We start from the raw sequence: 17,255 nt of genomic DNA, 5'->3' as shown, positions 1-17,255 counted from the left end.
TAAACTGGACCGGAGGGCCGGAACAAAAGCATGGATGGAGTGTTTGTGTGAACTAATATAAATTCAAAGTAAACATCATTACATAAAAGGGCACGGTCTTTTTTTTTTTTTTTTTAGTTTTATTCATTTCAAACTGGCCGGATCCAGCCCGCGGGCCGTAGTTTGCCCATGGCTGTTCTAGGCCATGTATTTGGACCTAATTTCTTTATGTCAGGGGACAAAGAAGAATTTGGTTTTGGAGCTATTGAGATGAAAGCATCTGTGTCTAGTACCCACACAAATATAGGCATGTGAAGCTCAAGTAAAGAGGTTGTCTTTGGGGAAATAGATTTGGAAATCATTAGTGAGTCCTGGAAGGAGGCCTCCTATACCCCCAGTGTTGCTACTCAAATGGTCTGGATTTGGTGTGATTAGGAGAAGAAAATGATAGGGGCTGGAGGACAGGGTTCCCACTCCAATTAGATGTTCTTTCCCACAGATTTACCCGCTTATTTCTCATCACAGACATGGCCTCCACCTTCAGCCCCCGGGAGTGTAAGCTGTCTAAACCAGAAGGGCAGAGCTACGGCTTCTTCCTGCGGATTGAGAAGGACACCGACGGCCACCTGGTGCGGGTGGTGGAGAAGGGCAGCCCCGCAGAGCGGGCGGGGCTCCAGGATGGAGACAGAGTTCTCCGGATCAACGGCGTCTTCGTGGACAAGGAAGAACATAAACAGGTGGGCGGGCATTTGTGGGATCTCCTCCAGGACCTCTCCAGTCCCCAGTCTTTGCTGGTTGTTGTTTTGGGGTCACTGGCTGCCACTGGCAAGGCAGGGCACCTTGATGGCTGTGCTTTCTGCCAGCGAATCGAGTCTCTCACACTAAACCGAGAACTGTACACATTATTCCTGGATTTCAACCATGTCAGGTCTGAAATGCATTGCATATTGCCTAGCACAGGAACTAATTTCATATTCATTGTTTTGTTAAATCCTCATCACAACCCACGAGGTACACATTCCCATTTCACAGATGAGAAGTGGAGGCTCAGATAACGTGTGTTCATGCAGTGACCTTACCCCAACTCCGCCTCCTCCATGCTGTCTTCATAGACCTGGGGGGGCCTGTTGTGCTCTAAGGTGGCATTTATCCTTTGAAAGGACCGGCCCTTTTATAAAAAATATTTTTATTAATTTTAGAGAGGAAGGGAGAGGGAGCGAGAGAGAGAAATATCAATGATGAGAGAGAATCATTGATTGGCTGCCTCCTACACACCCCCTACTGGGGATCGAGCCCACAACCCCGGGCATGTGCCCTTGGCCTGAATCGAACCCGGACCCTTCAGTCTGCAAGCCGATGCTCTATCCACTGAGCCAAACCAGCCAGGGCAGGACTGGTCCTTTTAAGAGTCCCCTGGGCAGGGGCGGTCACACTCTTGATTCCTAATCTGCACAGGGCTCTCAGGTGGGCCCTCAGGAGATGGCTGGGCATTATCTACTGACCATTTGGGTGTCACGGATCCGCTATCAGAATCGTCAGGGCCAGGTAATGAGCCAGCAACGCCCCTCTGGTGGTTAACAGGTTATTGGTTAAAGTTATCCTTCCTCCCAGGTGGTGGATCTGATCCGAAACAGCGGGAATTCAGTGACGTTTCTAGTTCTGGATGGGGATTCCTATGAGAAAGCCATGAGAGAAAAGGTAGACTTGAAAGAGCTGGGTCAGAGTCAGAAGGGGCCAAGTCTGAATGATAAGAAACTGCCCCCCGTGATGAACGGAGGAGCCCAGGCGTGGACCCAGCCACGGCTCTGCTACCTGGTGAAGGAGGGGGGCAGCTTCGGCTTTTCTCTGAAGACCGTCCAAGGTAAGCTCGCGGGTGGGGCACAAACAACCGACTTTCCAGGAAAATGATGCTGGCGATGAATGACTTCTTTGACTTAACTTTTCAGTTGCTATGGATACCCCACAGCAGCTACACTCTCTCCCTCCTCTCCAGCCCTCCCCTGGCCTTGCACAATTGTGCAATGAGGGATCAAGACATTGGACAGCGGCAGGGTTGGGGGAGGGGGTGGCACTGGGTGCTCCTGAACCCCAGAGTTTGTTAGGCTGAGCCTCTGAGGCCAGAGGGTTAGAGCATTGATGCTTTTTGGTATTCTCTTCTAGCTTCCTTAGGTAAAGGTGGAGGGAAGATTGGGAAATAAGCAAGAAGAAGGAGGTTCTTCATAATAGCTACTTAATTTTTTTTTTATTGATTTCAGAGAGGAAGGGAGCGGGAGAGAGAGAAACATCAAGGATGAGAGAGAATCATTGATTGGCTGCTTCCTGCATGCCCCCTACTGGGGATCAAGCCCGCAATCAGGGCATGTGCCCTGATCAAGAATTGAACTTCAACCTCCTGGTTCATGGGTTCATGCTCAACCACTGAGCCACACCGGCTGAGTCATAATAGCTACTTTTGAGTAAGAATATCTCTTTTCATATCTTGGAGTACCCAGGTTGTCACTCATGTATTCGAGAAATTCTTGTTGAGGATACTGCAAAAAATCCCCACCTGCTATGACGTTGAAGTAGGACCCCCAGCTGTGGCCCAGCCGCACTGAGGTGTGCCCTTGACCCCTAGCTGAGAGGTACATAGTGATTTGAAAACCCCCCACCATCAGGAAGTCCTAGAAGTTCTGTTTCTGGAGTCTCAGAGGTGCAGGCTGACCTGCGTCCAGTTGACAATGGTTTTAGTGGTTTCTGTGGGATCAAGGCTGGAACCTTGTGGTTCCACCTCTAATGCTGCTCCTCCATTCCTGGCCCTGGAGAGGCACTGGTTGTGGGTAACTTGGTAAGTGATAAAGGGCAAATCATGGAAAACCTGTAGCGAGAGACACAAGCTAGATATGAGAGGCGTTTCTCAAGCTTGTTGGTGATTGGGCAGCTTGGCATTTCTCAGATGTCCGTTGTCAGTAAAATGGTAAAAAACAGATTCTATTCATTAGGCCCCTGGGCTAGTGGCATGGGGAATGGTTTAGATTAGCTTCACAAAGAACATGTTTTCTTCATGAGAAAGATCTAAGGAGGAGCAGGAGAACTGTGTTTAGGAAAGTAGAGTTTAATTAGTTACTGTTATTCTTGCAAGTAATGTATTTAGTCATTATAAAGCCACTCTTTACCTAGACTGAATATTAATATCTTGAGAAAATGGACAGAATTACTTTGACATCACACCACCTGCGAATCTGCCGGCAGGCACATATGCGCCCCTCCGTCCCGCGCCTCTGGCCCCTTCTGCCTGAGTCAGTGACATTCACGGGCTCCGCTGGTCTGGGATGGGTGATGACAGTGCTGATGAAAGAGGACAGAATGGAGGGGGTGTCTTCCAATTCCACAAACAGAGAGGGGTACGAGTCAGGGAGGCAGCACGGGTGGGATTTGGGTCTTTCTGGTTCAAGAGGCAAGAGCCACCTGCGATTCCTTCTTTGCATTTAGTTGGGCTCAGGAGTTCTGTTCATATCAACAGAGACCAATTGAGGAACGGCTGTGGCGAGCTTGGCTAGGAGCTGCAGTTATAAAGCTAAATCGGAAGCTAAAGGCTACTTGAGTTAGCTCTAACATGGGACGTTCTAATTTTACAATATTGAGAGAAAACCCGTTAACTGTGGTACTTCCTGTAACCTCAGCCCGCCCCTACTCTCCTTCAGGTATAAAGGGGGTGTACATGACTGACATCACCCCACAAGGTGTGGCTATGAAAGCGGGTGTCCTGGCGGATGATCACTTGATCGAGGTGAACGGAGAGAACGTAGAAGATGCCACTCACGAGGAAGTGGTTGAAAAGGTACTTTCTTGCCTTCCCTTTCTCTCGGTCTCATTGGAGGTGACAGGGAGGCAGGAGTGACAGCTTATGACGGGAGGGATGTAACGGTGGGAAGTGGCCCTTTTGTATGAAGAGCAAACAGACTCGCTGGTGGCTTAAGCAGTGTCTAGGATTTGAGGATAAGGCCTTTGCTAGTTTCATGTTATTTTGAAGACAAGTGTTTTAACTTTATCTTTTAAATCTTACTGTACCTGCTTGGGAGCACCCTCTGAATTTATAGTAAATTTACTGTTGACCCGATGTTACTAAACTATTTGAATACCAGCTGCAAGATGACCAATGTGGCGAGGAATACAGAGCTAAGCTGGGGAGTTCTGGGAGGCAGCTACCCCAGATCTTAGGTCCCAGCACAGTCCTATGACTCATAGAAAACAGTCCGAGGTTTTCCTTTAAGATCCTCTGGAGTCTTTTCCTGGTAGAATAATCCTTCACAATCGAACTTTACTTTTTCTTCTTTTCCAAACTCCTTTCCCAGCTTTCCCCTAAGTACCTTTCTGGGTTTTCTGAATTCCAGCTCTTCCTTGGGTTCAGTTAGCGTTGGTGTAGGGAGCTCAACAACAACTGTGGACGTGGAGGTAGCAAAGTACCAGCGAGGCGGCAGTTCAACAGCTGACACCTACCTCTTACATCCCGTATTTTCTGCTGAATCTAGAGGCCTCGGGCAGAGACTTGCCTGTTTCCCAGCGTCGTTTCTGGAGATTGGGGTTGGCCCTCACCTGTGTGTGTTGTTGCAGGTGAGGAAGTCAGGAAGCCGCGTCACGTTCCTGCTGGTGGACAAGGAAACGGACCAGCACCATAGAGAGCTGAATATCAAACTCAAGAGAGAAACAGCCAGTTTGAAATTGCTGCCCCACCAGCCCCGGGTGGTTGAGATGAAGAAGGGAAGCAATGGCTATGGTTTCTACCTGAGGGCAGGCCCGGAACAGAGAGGTAAGGAGGAGGAGAGCGGACGCTTGGCAGTGGTAATCACCCAGTTCTTCATCCCAGCCTGGCCCAGAGCGCCATGAGGCCCGCAACCCCAGCACGGAGCGGGGCGTGAGAAGCTAGAAAGCATAGCTAGGTCAGTGTCTTTCTTTTTAAAAATTTTTTATTGATGAGAGAGAATCATTGATTGGCTGCCTCCTGCACACCCCCTACTGGGGATCAAGCCTGCAACCTGGGCATGTGCCCTTGACCAGAATCGAACCCGGGACCCTTCAGTCTGCAGGCCGACACTCTAGCCCAGTGATGGCGAACCTCTGACACGCGAACTCATTTTTTTTGGTTGATTTTTCTTTGTTAAATGGCATTTAAATATATAAAATAAATATCAAAAATATAAGTCTTTGTTTTACTATGGTTGCAAATATCAAAAAATTTCTATATGTGACATGGCACCAGAGTTAAGTTAGGGTTTTTCAAAATGCTGACACGCCGAGCTCAAAAGGTTCGCCATCACTGCTCTAGCCACTGAGCAAAACTAGCCAGGGCGCTGGGTCAGTTTCCATGTCACACGGGGGCCGGATCCTGGGAACCCCCCAGGTTTCCATAGCAGAAGAATAAGGTAGAATTTTGGATCTGAGCATTAGTATGCTGCTAAATTGGCTCTGGGGCAGGGGGAAGGCCCTAATTTATATATTTGTTAATGTTTGTGGTATAAATACCCCTACTGATTTCAAGCTACCAACATGGCATAGAATGCAAAGTTGAGAAGTATTGTGCACAACTGGTGCTCATGAGCTGGTGAGGCAGCTGCAACACACCACCAGGTCTGAGGCACGGGTACGGGTTGGGATCTCAGACTCAAACAGAAGCAGGAATCTTTCTTATTCGTTGTAACTCAACAAGGATAATGGGGAAGGTGAATACATCAAAGAATGTAGGTTCAGGCCATGTAAACTGTCACACACCTGGAGGTTTACTATTTTCTTTTTATTTTATACTAGAGGCCTGGTGCATGAATTCGTGCATGGGTGGGGTCCGCCCCCAGTTGGTGGGGGGGGGGGGTGGCAATCGAATTCTGGTCGAACTCCTGGTCAAGGGGACAATTTGCATATTAGCCTTTTATTATATAGGATGTTTACATGAATTCATCCAATATTAATTTGGTTGATATTATATAAAAACATCCCCAGGGCCTTTGAGATTATCAAGTGAATCAGATGAATTCTTCAGTCAAGGAGCCTCCTAGTGAGATAACACACGTATGTCCATAACTGAAGGAATTCAAGGGTGGAGCAAGCATTTCTCACTAGAAAGGTACTGGGAGGCCTCATAATACAGGTGCCACTTGAGCTTGGGCTTTGTAGTATGAGTAGAATTTGGACAAGAAAGGCTGTCCCAGAAAGATAGGAGTTGTGTGAACAAAGCAAGGAAACACAGGCACAGTGTGACTGACATCCATCCACACAGGGAACCAAGTTAGAAAGGTCAGTTGGAGAAAGACAATGAAGGATCTTTAATGCCAGGTGGAGGAGTTTGGACTTGATCCGATAGTCTAAGAGGAGTTAAACATTTTTTTGAGCAGTGCCAGAGAGAAGAAAATTAAGCCTACAGTGTCTTGGGGGCTTAATTTCTCCTAATAATTCTGCAAGAATTGCTGAAGTTGAGGGCTTGGAGAAGATGCAGTGATTATATAAGGTTAAACTGGGATCAAAATCAGGTCCGTTTAGCTCCAAAGCCAGTGCTCATGCTGTTTTCCTGGGGAGTGACCTGGTCAGACTCTGCATCCAGATGAATCTGCAGGAGACGGCAAAGATCAGGGACAGGGAGAGCAGCTGGTCAGGCGCAGTAGCTGTTTAGGTAGAATCCAAGACAGGAACTAATTAATACAAACTGCATGGAGGGGAAGTGGGACCAAAGAAAAGTGTAAGATATTAAAGTGGCATCGAAGGACTTAGTAGGTGATCAGATATGGGGAGTGGGTGCTGAGGAAGAATCAGTTGTCAAGTGTCTGGCGGGACGATGGTGCTCCCACCAACAGGTGACCAAGAGAAGGGGCTTGGGGAATAGATTACGTTGGGAGGGATCTGCGGGATATCCAGTTGGAGACGGCCAACAGCCAGCTGCAAAAGTGAAACGAACACTTGTTAAAACCGTGCGAGGGCCAAAAAAGTGTGAGCGATATGGAGGCATCCGGTGAAGACAGTTCAGGTTAGGAAAAGGCTACAGACACACCCTTAGCGCGCACACACAGACACAGTCACGCTGGGTTTCCTAGGGTTTGGTTCTTCACTCTTCCTTCCCCTCCTTTTATGGCTTATTGTCTACGTAAGACATATGGGTACAAGTATGCCCACTGACTTTCTGGGAACTCGCTGACCCTTAATGCTTAGCATGCTCTCTTGACAAGAGTGAGTTTGAGACACTTTTAGTAAAACGTGATTCTTTTCTTGAAGACCCTTTCGTGGTTGATAGGCTGGGTTTGTTCCTGGAGCGAGTCCTGAGCCGGGGATGAGACTGCATAGGGGGCTTACAGGCTTTTTTGGAGCCAGTGGGAGAAACAGTTGTTGGACTCAGCATGCCTACTCTATGTTATTAGGGCCCTGGGCTCTGGCAGGAAATCCTAGTTTTTTTAGGAGTCTTTCTGATAATTTATTGTTTTGGGGATGGTTAGGTCAATTCATCAAAGACATAGATTCTGGAAGTCCAGCAGAGGAGGCTGGCTTGAAGGCCAATGACCTGCTAATTGCTGTCAACGGCGAGTCTGTGGAATCCCTCAGTCATGACAGCGTGGTGGAGATGATCAGGAAGAGTGGAGATCAGACTTCCCTGTTGGTAGTGGACAAAGAGACGGACAGCATATACAGGCTGGTAAGTAATACAAGGTCCTGTATTCATGCATTAAGGTTGGGTCCACTCACTAATGCCCTCCAACTCTGGCTACGTTACCTTATTTTTAGCCAATGCTGTTTGGCCCATGAATAGCTTGTTTCTACCACCCTGGCTACTCCCTTTGTGAGTCCATCGTGTCAGCGTTGGTACTCATTGTCAGCTGATGAGAGTCTGGCTGATCTCACCTGGCTGGGTCATTGTCTCTATTTGGGGGTTTAAATGACCACTTTGATCTTCAACCTGGAAAGTGTACAACGACCATATTAACGCTGCTTTTGAAGCTCAAAGTGGCAGTGGTAAGAGAATGCCATGTGATTGGGTACATAAGTTTTAAGTCCTTAGACTCAAGATTTTGAAAGAATTTGCATACATTTGCCAGAATTACTCTTGGTGATCTGAGAAAAAGTCTATGAACAGTAGCCTGGAAATAGGCAGATGAAGCCTTAACTCTCCTAAGTAGGGAGCAATTGGATTTTAAGCTATAGACCACCCCATGTAAAAGACTAGACAGGGCTATTAAACAGCTTGGAATAATTTGAAAGGCCATTATATACAAGCAGCAGACTTATTTTTGAGGTGTTCTAGGGGATGTAGCTTGATCAGATAGAGACGCTGTAGGGAGCGAGCTTTTGGCTTAGGACAACTGAAGCTGCTGGGAACAGGATAAGCCATTTCTGCAGTGGTCCCAGTTGGTAGGAAAGGTCAAGTCAGAAGGTCACTGCTCTTGCTGTTGTAAAGCAGATTCTAGCATTGAATCCTTTCCAACTTCTAATCTTATGACAGAATGAGTTAACTATAATTTTAATGTTTTGGTTAAAAAAGAGAACTTTGATCTATAAAGATAACTGTCCCCATCTTCTTCCTCCCTCTTCCCCCCAAAGTGAGTTGCATGGGCTGGATGTTTGAGATATATCAGTGAATAAAGCAAACACCTCATCAGTTCCTGTAACATACTAGATACCCAAATATTTGAATGAGAATAAAAACTCAGTTTTATGTTATTGTACTTTGCCTAGAATTAGCTGCCACTGGTTTGCTTGTTTGGGTAGTGATGTCAAAGGTATTTTTGCATGTAAGGAGTTACTGATAATTTCCCACATTTTAAAGAGGGACAGAAATGTAGAAAATTTGCAAGCATATTGCTGAAAGGTCTGGAGTTAGTTGAACTGGGTAACTGAAAGGTTCTAAATGAGGTACTCTCATTTAGAAAGGAAGCCCTGGTCTTGTGGTTAGTAAGACAGATGGTAACCGGAGCCCTCCAATCTAATTTCAGCCAGGCTGCTGAACAGGATGACTTAGGGGAGAGCACAACTTGTACTCACTTTCAATTGCTTCATTTTTCACTCATCACTTCACAAATGTCTTGGGCACCTGTGGGCAGCAATTTACTGATCTAGGATCTCAGTATACCCAAATCTAGCCTTTTAATCCTCTCAACTAAAACCCAGTCAGCTAAGTTCTTCTTCTTTTTAAATATATTTTTATTGATTTCAGAGAGGAGGAGGAGGAGGAGGAGGAGGGAGAAACTTCAATGATGAGAATCATTGATTGGCTGCCTCCTGCACACCCTCACCCTCTGCCTCCCATTGGGGATCGGGCTTGTAACTTGAGCATGTGCCCTGACCGGGAATTGAACTGTGACCTCCTGATTCATAGGTCAACACTCAAACACTGAGCCACAATGGCTGGGCTAACCAGTGGTCAGCAAACTCATTAGTCAACAGAGCCAAATATCAACAGTACAATTGAAATTTGAGAGCCAAATTTTTTAAACTTAAACTATATAGGTAGGTACATTGTTATTAACTTAATTAGGCTACTCCTAAGACTTAGGAAGAGCCACACTCAAGGGGCCAAAGAGCCGCATGTGGCTCGTGAGCCGCAGTTTGCCGGCCATGGGGCTAAGCTCTTATTTCTGTAAAAAAAAAAAAAAAAAGAAAAAAAAAAGTCATATGTTCCCTGTTTAATGCCTCTTCTATATTGAAGACGATCACTGCCTTCTGTGCATGGATGTTCTGGGAGTTGAAATGGATTAGGAATATATAAAGATAGTGAGTGAGTGAGGAGCTTGGCATAAAGAGGTGTCAGCTAATCGTTACAACAATAACTAGTAAAATAGAGTACAATAGATCACAGTGCTGGAGAGGTAGTGGGGGAGAAACCATGTGACCATATGATTGCTGCCTCCGTCAATTCACTGTCTGTACTTTGGATGCGATATAGGGTCTTGTATTACTCTCTCTACGTGTTTAAGGAGCTTTGAAGTGCTTACTGAAGGGGAAGGCCAGAGGGACCTAACTTGCATGAGATAGAGGGCAAGTCGCTAACCCTCGGCAGTTGAGTGGTTTGCTTACTATCACCGTTAGGCTTATTTTTGGATCCTTGTACAACACTTTATTTTACAGACATGTGCATTTGTTTACATGTTTATACACATTGCTCCATGACAAAGCTCAGTCTTCCTTCATCCCTTTCCTGGTTGAAGTAACAAGAAATTTTCAGCCCACAATCATGTATGTGGAAGAGTGGAACATGTATGCACCTTATAAAAGAAATCAGCACATTTAATAGTGTAATTATTCATATTTACAATTAATGCTTCTTCCCTTTATTTTCCCAAGGCTCATTTTTCTCCATTTCTCTACTATCAAAGTCAACAACTGCCTAACGGTTCTGTCAAGGAGGCCCTGGTTCCTGCGCCTCTGGCCAGCTCAAGTCCCGATCATAAGCCAAAGCTGTGCAGGCTGGTTAAAGGTGACAATGGCTACGGCTTCCACTTAAATGCGATTCGGGGTCAGCCAGGCCCATTTGTCAAAGAGGTACGGTAACCCGGTTCCCGCAGCCCAGTGACCGCAGCCACCATCCGGAGGGCGGGCTTCTCCCACTCACTGATGGCTTAGTAAAGGGGTACATTGATGGCCGGCGTTGAGTGTCTCACTTGGGTTCAAATAATTGCTGTCATGGTCCCGGCCCCTTTAAGATAGCTTAGTACATCCTAAGCTCACAGCCTTCATTTCTTAACATCTGTTACACTCAGTCGTCTGTGGACACTTTCAAATCAAGTAGAGCTGGCATGACTGTAGGTGAGTCACCATCAGCACTGACGGGGTGATGCTTGCTTGCTTCTGTGCACGGGCATGATGCCTCTCGCTGTAGGGCCTGCGGAACAGGACTGCCCTTAGGGCTCTCACGTTGGGCCTGCAGAAGGGACCTATGATGTCTGATACCTTTAACCCAGAAGACATATAACACAATAGTCAACCACTGCAACACCACTTATTGGAGTACAGAAGCTGTAGCCTTCAAAGCAGAAAGCATTAGAGCATTGTCCTCGACTTCTGTACCTCAAGGAGAAGTCACAACACAGTGAGGAATAAATCCTCATCTCCTCATCTCCCTGAAGGGAGCGAGGCTAACTTCCCTTATCTGTGTCTGAACGTGACAACTCCGACCCTCTGTTCACAGGTGCAGGAGGGCAGCCCTGCCCAGCTGGCGGGGCTAGAGGATGAGGACGTCATCATTGAGGTGAACGGGGTGAATGTGCTGGACGAACTCTATGAGAAGGTGATAGACAGAATCCAGAGCAGTGGGAAGAATGTCACGCTCTTAGTCTGTGGAAAGAAGGCCTACGATTATTTCCAGGCAAAGAAAATCCCTATTGTTTCCTCCATGGCTGACCCACTGGATGTACCCCTTGTTTCCAAAGAAGAAACATGGGTGGAGTCAGAGCTCGACTCACACGTGGCAAAAGAACGAGTGAGTAGTGACACATTTCTTTTCTTTAAAAAAAAATATTTTTATTGATTTCAGAGAGGAGAGGAGAGGGAGAGAGACAGAAACACTGACAGAGAGAATCATTGATCAGCTGCCTCCTGCAGGCCCCCCTGGGGACCGAGCCCACAATCCGGGCATGTGCCCCGACTGGAAATAGAACCGTGACCTCCTGGTTCATAGGTCGATGCTCAACCACTGAGCCACACCAGCTGGGCAACACATTTCTTTTAATGATCTAACTTACCAGTGTATGGTCAAGACCTTAACTAAGTGCATCTCATGTCCATGTTTACCACAGAGTTCCTACAATACTAAAAAAGGTCATGTAAAGGTAACTGACAAACCAAGTTATTGTAGGGGACAGGATGTAGTACAAGAACAACAAATTTCTTATTTTTCATAGCACAGAGTGGACAAGAAATAAGTTTATCAAAATTATAATGGGAATGGAACTTGAATCTAACTATTTATGTACAAATTCTGGTTCTGCTATGGGCAAGTGGATTTACTCTCTCTGTGCCTTGGTATCCTCCCCTATAAAACAAGGATAATTTGTGGGACTGTTATCAGGATTATATTGACTAAGACTATTAAAGTGGTTCGGCTAGTGCCCTGTGCACAGTAAGTGTAAAAGGAATGGTGGTGGTTAGAGACAGAGTTGTTTTAAAAATAACTGGTAGGTATTCAAGTTTTATTACTAGGGAAGAGCAAACACTATGCTGTATGTATTTAGATAAATTCCTTGGTAAATCTCAGTTTTTGTTGTTGTCCAATTTCTTTTCATAGATGAACTTGAGGTCCAAGAGTGAACTGACCTATCCAAGTTCATAAAGGAAACATTTGGCAAAGCCAAGACTTAAAGTTTAATACTATTTTTCTTTCATTACATTAATGTAATTCTTCCGACTGGTAATACAAAAATACTAATTTTTAAGGAACACCCACTGTCGTAGCCCGGTTAGGCTACTGTAACAAAATACCATACACTGGGTGGCTTTGTAAACAACAAACATTTATTTCTCACAATTCTGGAGGCTGGGGAGTCCAAGTTCAAGGTGCCGGCAGATTGGTGCCCATGAAGGCCTCTCCGAGGTTTGCAGACCCGGACTTCTTGTTCTGCCCCTTCAGGGTGGCAGGAGCTGGGGAGCCCTGGGGCCCTCTTTTTTAAGGGCACAATCCCAGCTCTGCCCTCCTGACTTCATCACACCCCCAGGCCCTACCCTCCCATTCTATCACCTTGGGGATAAGGATTTCACCATATGCATTTGGGGGAGAGACAAATATTCAGACAAGGCACACATAATAGCCACTGACCATATTATAGATTTCTTAACAAGAAAGTATTCTCATTGTCTTTCAAGAATTCTATAACATCTCTGCAGGGAGTCAGTTATAGAAAGGAAATTGGTTTCAGACAGCAAGCTGAAAGCAAAGCCAAGTGTAGAAGTCGGGTCACCTGGCTTCTAGTCACGACCCTACCCCCGGGCTTACATCCACGCTCCAGCACTCACAGACCCTTCGCCTTCTCTTGCACAGGCCCACAGCACAGCCTCGCAGTCTTCTTCCAATTCTGAGGATACCAGGATGTGATGGGAACGAACAATGGCTGTGGCTGAGCGCTGTTTCTGGGTATTTAATCGGAGTCCTTTCCAAGGGATGAACGGCCACCCACCTGCCGTCTCTGGTGAAAAACGCTCTGGAAACCGGCCCATCACGTGCAATTGTTTTCTGTTGTCATTTGTCTCGAGTGCCTATTGCCGACGGCTTATTTATGGTCAACTTAGGAGAAGCTAAGGCGGGACCAGATTCTTTTCATGTAATCTCTTCCAAGCTTCAACGTAACTGTATTTCTCTGTATGATGACATCTCTTACTTCTATGGGCTCCTTGAGCACCAAAGATGATTCATGAATCTGTAAATGTGAAGCTGCTAATTAAAGGACATGAGTTTGCCTATTAAAATTATGCTTTTTAAAGAATGTGTGGTTACTAAAATAAATGCCATTAAAAATGTCTTTTGAGTTGCTTGAACCTTCCCTGTTAGCTGATCTAACCTGAATTGTGTTTGTTTTTGGTAAGCATTTTATGCTTTAATTTTTGTTTTGCCTCTAGGAACCAAAAACAAAATAAAATTCAGAATAAGACCTTAGTAATAGAGACTTCCTGGTAGTAAAATTAAGGATTTTTCTTAAATGGCATTTCTGAGTGTTCTACAAATTTTCCAACATCTTCCTTTTATAGATGAAGAAACTGAGTCAGAAAAAAGTGACTATTCCAGTTAGTTATTCATTGTTTTACCCACAGTATGAGGGGCAGAAGGGAAGAAAATATGAGCCATCATTACTTAATTGAATGTAGAATAATTCACTCTTACATGATACTAAGTGAAAGGAAATCAGGAAAAACGGCACCCTTGAAATCTCTCTTGGTGGAATCTCTTTCAGTTGCACCCCATCCTACCCCAGGAAAGAACAGACAAGCTCTTGGTTATTTTAATGGGGTAAGGATTGGGGGGGAGGGGGAAGCTAACTCATGTGAGATCATACAAGCAAACACGGAGCTGTCCTTGATGAAATAAAGCTAAGGCCAGACTTACAATCTCGGATTTTAATGACAGTCAATCTCAGGGAAGCCAAAACTTCCTCCGTGTGAACCTCGACTTCAGCAGAAACCCCACATGCGTGGCCCCGCTACCGCAGACTCGCTTACCCCGGACTCCAGTGTCCTTCTCCCCCCACAACGCTGCACCAGCCTTAAACCCACAGGAACCTCCCGGCTGAGCACCAGCTTCAGTCACCTGGCTCTGCTCCAGCCAGCGCGGCTCACGGTCACTGTATGGTCTGAGAGGAAGGCATAGCTGCAGGTGGAACAGGCTACCGCAGCATCTTGTTTGTATAAAAAATTCTAGGCCCCGGTCCCCTCCATTTTCCCTTGTTCTATCTAAATGCGGACACCACTGGCCTGTTCGCAGTCTGCAACAGCCGTGAGTTCAAGGGGTCATATGCTTCTCTGGTGCCTGCTTGTGAGCCAGGTAGAGGAACAGGATGCTGGAGAGCGCGCTGACCAGGAAGATCACGTCGAACCAGCGGTGGTAGAAGTTGAACTGCAGCTCCCCGAGGACTTCGGTGATGATGGTGCGGTACTCCAGGGGCATGCTCATGCGGATCAGCAGCACCGAGGAGACGAAGTACATGCCCTGGAAGTCAAACATGCCAGTCCACACGTCACTTTGCGTGTAGTGAGGGACGGGTCAAAGGCCGTGGTTGAATATTTAAAAGTATAAGACATGTCTGGTACTTTACAGGTGCAAAGATGAAGCTGGTTTTTACAACTCACCATTATCTGTGCCAACAGCAGGACGATGACGTTGGAGGACTTGCTGCTAGAGATGGCGTAAAAGAACTGTCGAGAAAGGGGAGAGAGGAGTTTATGCAGCACCGCTGTGTCCTGTGTCCAGGACAGTAAGGAGCCTGGCTGACAGTTAAAGGTGTCACTCCCCTGCCTTAATCCTGTACAGAACAATTTGTATGATTAGGGCTGTAAAGAAGAGACTTGGAGTGAAAAGGACTTGGTTGGTGGGTTTAAGTACGACATTGAACACAAAAGGATTACAATGGCTAACAAACTTTTAAGAGGCTGTGTGATCACCTGACTTTAACATCAAAACAGGTCACCCCAGGCCCTTGTCATTGTTCCCGGGCTCAGAGCTCTTTTCAGAATTGTACGAGATGCCTGGAGACCCTGTCTCCGCTCCTTTCTCCGCCTCTTCTCTCCTTTCATTCCAACAGCTGGGTCTGAAGTCCCTACCTCTTACCAGAGGATTTACCTTCGATGCTGATCAGAACACAGTTGAACATTCTGCTTCTCCTACCTCCATCCACATCCTCCTTACAGGCGACTCTCAGTTATTCTTCTAACCTCAAACCCCCATCTCATTCATTCATTCCAACTATCTGCCGAACACGTACCACGTGCCAGGTGCTGTTCTAGATGCTGCTGACATATCAGCCAACAAAACAGACCGTGGTCTCATTCTATGACCTTTGGTAAATGTAGTTATCTGATTATATGATGTAAGTCCATCATCATCAATCCATGTATCAGTTTAACTTCTTAAAAATTCTGTTGTATGTCTTTTATTTATTATTTTAATATGTTTTTTATTGATTTTTTTTAGAGAGAAAGGGAGAAGGAGAGAGAGAGAGCGTGAGTGAGCAAGAGAGAAACATTGATTGGTTGCCTCCCCAACGCACCCTTACCAGTGATTGAGCCTAAAACCTGGGCATGTGCCCTGATGGAATTGAACCAGTGACTTTTGGTGCACAGGACAACGCTCCAACCAACTGAACCACGTGGACCAGGGCTGTTGTTGTCTTTTAAATATTTGTGACTGTTAAGATTTCAGAAGACAGAAATCTTAAATAGGTAAAATGATCTCACGGTGCCACCTGTAATTAAGGAATAATTACTTGTTTTGACTCTGTGATAGAACATACCTTGGTAAGAGTGATCAGCAGTCCTCTGATAGATGTGACAATGATTATTCCAACCAGAATGAAGGAAATGTGTTGGGACCAGAACTTCACCTGCCACCAAACAGAAAGAATAAATCTGTTAAATCTTTGTTTAGAGAGATGTGAAGATTAAAAAGATGCATTCTAGCCCTGGCTGGTGGTTAGAGCACTGAGCAGTGGTTAGAGCACTGACCCATGCACCAAAGGGTCGCAGATTCAATTCCTGGTCAAGGGCATATACCTGGGTTGCAGGTTGATCCTCAGCCCAGATTGGGGCACGTGCAGGAGGCAACCAATCCACGTGTCTCTCACATTGATGTCTGTTTGTCTGTCTGTCTGTCTCTCTCCCCCTCTTTCTCTCTCTCTCTGCCACCTCCCCTCCCCTGTCCTCCCTTCCACTCTCTCTCTCTAAAAAAAAAAAAAAAAAAAAATCAATGGGAAAAAATCCTCTGGTGAGGATTAACAAAAACAAACCAAAAAGAAGATGCACCGATGGCTTATGTGACTGTGAGAGGGAGCGTCATGAGGCCCTATCTGATTAAAAAAAAGTGGGGAAGAGAGCAGTGGCAAGGAAAACACCTCCAGGAAGAAGAAGACAGCCGTGGCATCTTCATGAGCAGACGGAATCAAGATGTAAGGACAGAAGAAAGCCAGGTGCAGTGAAGTGATGAAAACAACATGAATAAATCAGAAGAAACACCAGCCTAATGTATAGCTTCAATGTGAAAAGTGAAAAGCACAGACTAAAGGAAACAAAACAGCAGCTTGATTGCTTTTATGATCTGTGAATGCTAGTTCTCGGATCACCCAAAACGTTAAGGAACTTTTCTTTCTTAATAAAAGAATTACAGACCTTCTCGGCTATGGTCTAGGAAATAGTCGACTTTCATCTGAATCACATGACACATTTCTCTCCTCTTGGACTGTTTCCCAGTGAGAGGCAGCTTAGGACCCTACGCATGATTCAGGGGGAGCTGCTCTTACTGCCCCTACCAGGTGTCATTCGGAATTGTGAAGTGTGAGTGTGCAGGTGAATTACAGGTGAATGTAGATACACACCAGCAACTGAACAGCCTCGGGAAGACTGATAAGAGCATTTCTAAAAATTCAGCCCAGTAAGAAATTTAAAAGAGGAGAACACATATGCTACCCCAGTGAAGCATACTTCACAGCATCAGTTATGTAATTCTTGAAGGAAAGAGACACGCTCCTTCATAGGAAAAAGGATACACTATTGGTCTATCAAAATGTGTGTTCTGGCCCTGGCTGGGTAGCTCAGTTGGTTAGAACATTATCCCAATGAGCCAAGGTTGCAGG

The 17,255-nt window shown here is 45.8% G+C and overlaps 2 protein-coding genes across 3 annotated transcripts in view; one reads left to right on the top strand and one right to left on the bottom strand.

Moving 5' to 3' along the window:
• Positions 1-506: 506 nt before the first annotated feature.
• Positions 507-13,015, top strand: PDZK1 (PDZ domain containing 1). The gene is made up of 8 exons (XM_023760686.1): positions 507-716; positions 1,591-1,840; positions 3,663-3,799; positions 4,573-4,768; positions 7,434-7,630; positions 10,273-10,470; positions 11,117-11,407; positions 12,962-13,015. The coding sequence occupies exons 1-8, from the start codon at positions 507-509 to the stop codon at positions 13,013-13,015; spliced, it is 1,533 nt and encodes a 510-aa protein (XP_023616454.1).
• GPR89A (G protein-coupled receptor 89A) overlaps positions 12,428-17,255 on the bottom strand; it is a 32,753-nt gene continuing 27,925 nt past the window's right edge. For both annotated transcript variants that reach the window (XM_006096867.3, XM_014462764.2), the window contains 3 exons: positions 15,921-16,010; positions 14,761-14,826; positions 12,428-14,620 (listed from right to left, as the gene is read on the bottom strand). In XM_006096867.3, coding sequence (XP_006096929.1) covers positions 14,414-14,620; positions 14,761-14,826; positions 15,921-16,010 — 363 coding nt within the window. In that variant the 3' untranslated portion in view covers positions 12,428-14,413. The remainder of the gene's footprint in view (positions 14,621-14,760; positions 14,827-15,920; positions 16,011-17,255) is intronic.

The sequence above is a fragment of the Myotis lucifugus genome, unplaced genomic scaffold (genome assembly GCF_000147115.1).
Source record: "Myotis lucifugus unplaced genomic scaffold, Myoluc2.0 scaffold_190, whole genome shotgun sequence".
Classification (NCBI taxonomy): Eukaryota; Metazoa; Chordata; class Mammalia; order Chiroptera; family Vespertilionidae; genus Myotis; species Myotis lucifugus.
Note: the sequence above shows the minus strand (reverse complement) of the source record. Positions and strands in the feature narration are given on the sequence as shown.

Excerpts from the sequence above, each read along its gene's own strand:
- PDZK1 (XM_023760686.1), top strand. The coding sequence starts at position 507 with ATGGCCTCCACCTTCAGCCCCCGGGAGTGTAAGCTGTCTAAACCAGAA. Across the intron at positions 1,841-3,662 it reads TTCTCTGAAGACCGTCCAAG|GTATAAAGGGGGTGTACATG; the intron begins GTAAGCTCGCGG and ends ACTCTCCTTCAG. Across the intron at positions 3,800-4,572 it reads ACGAGGAAGTGGTTGAAAAG|GTGAGGAAGTCAGGAAGCCG; the intron begins GTACTTTCTTGC and ends GTGTTGTTGCAG.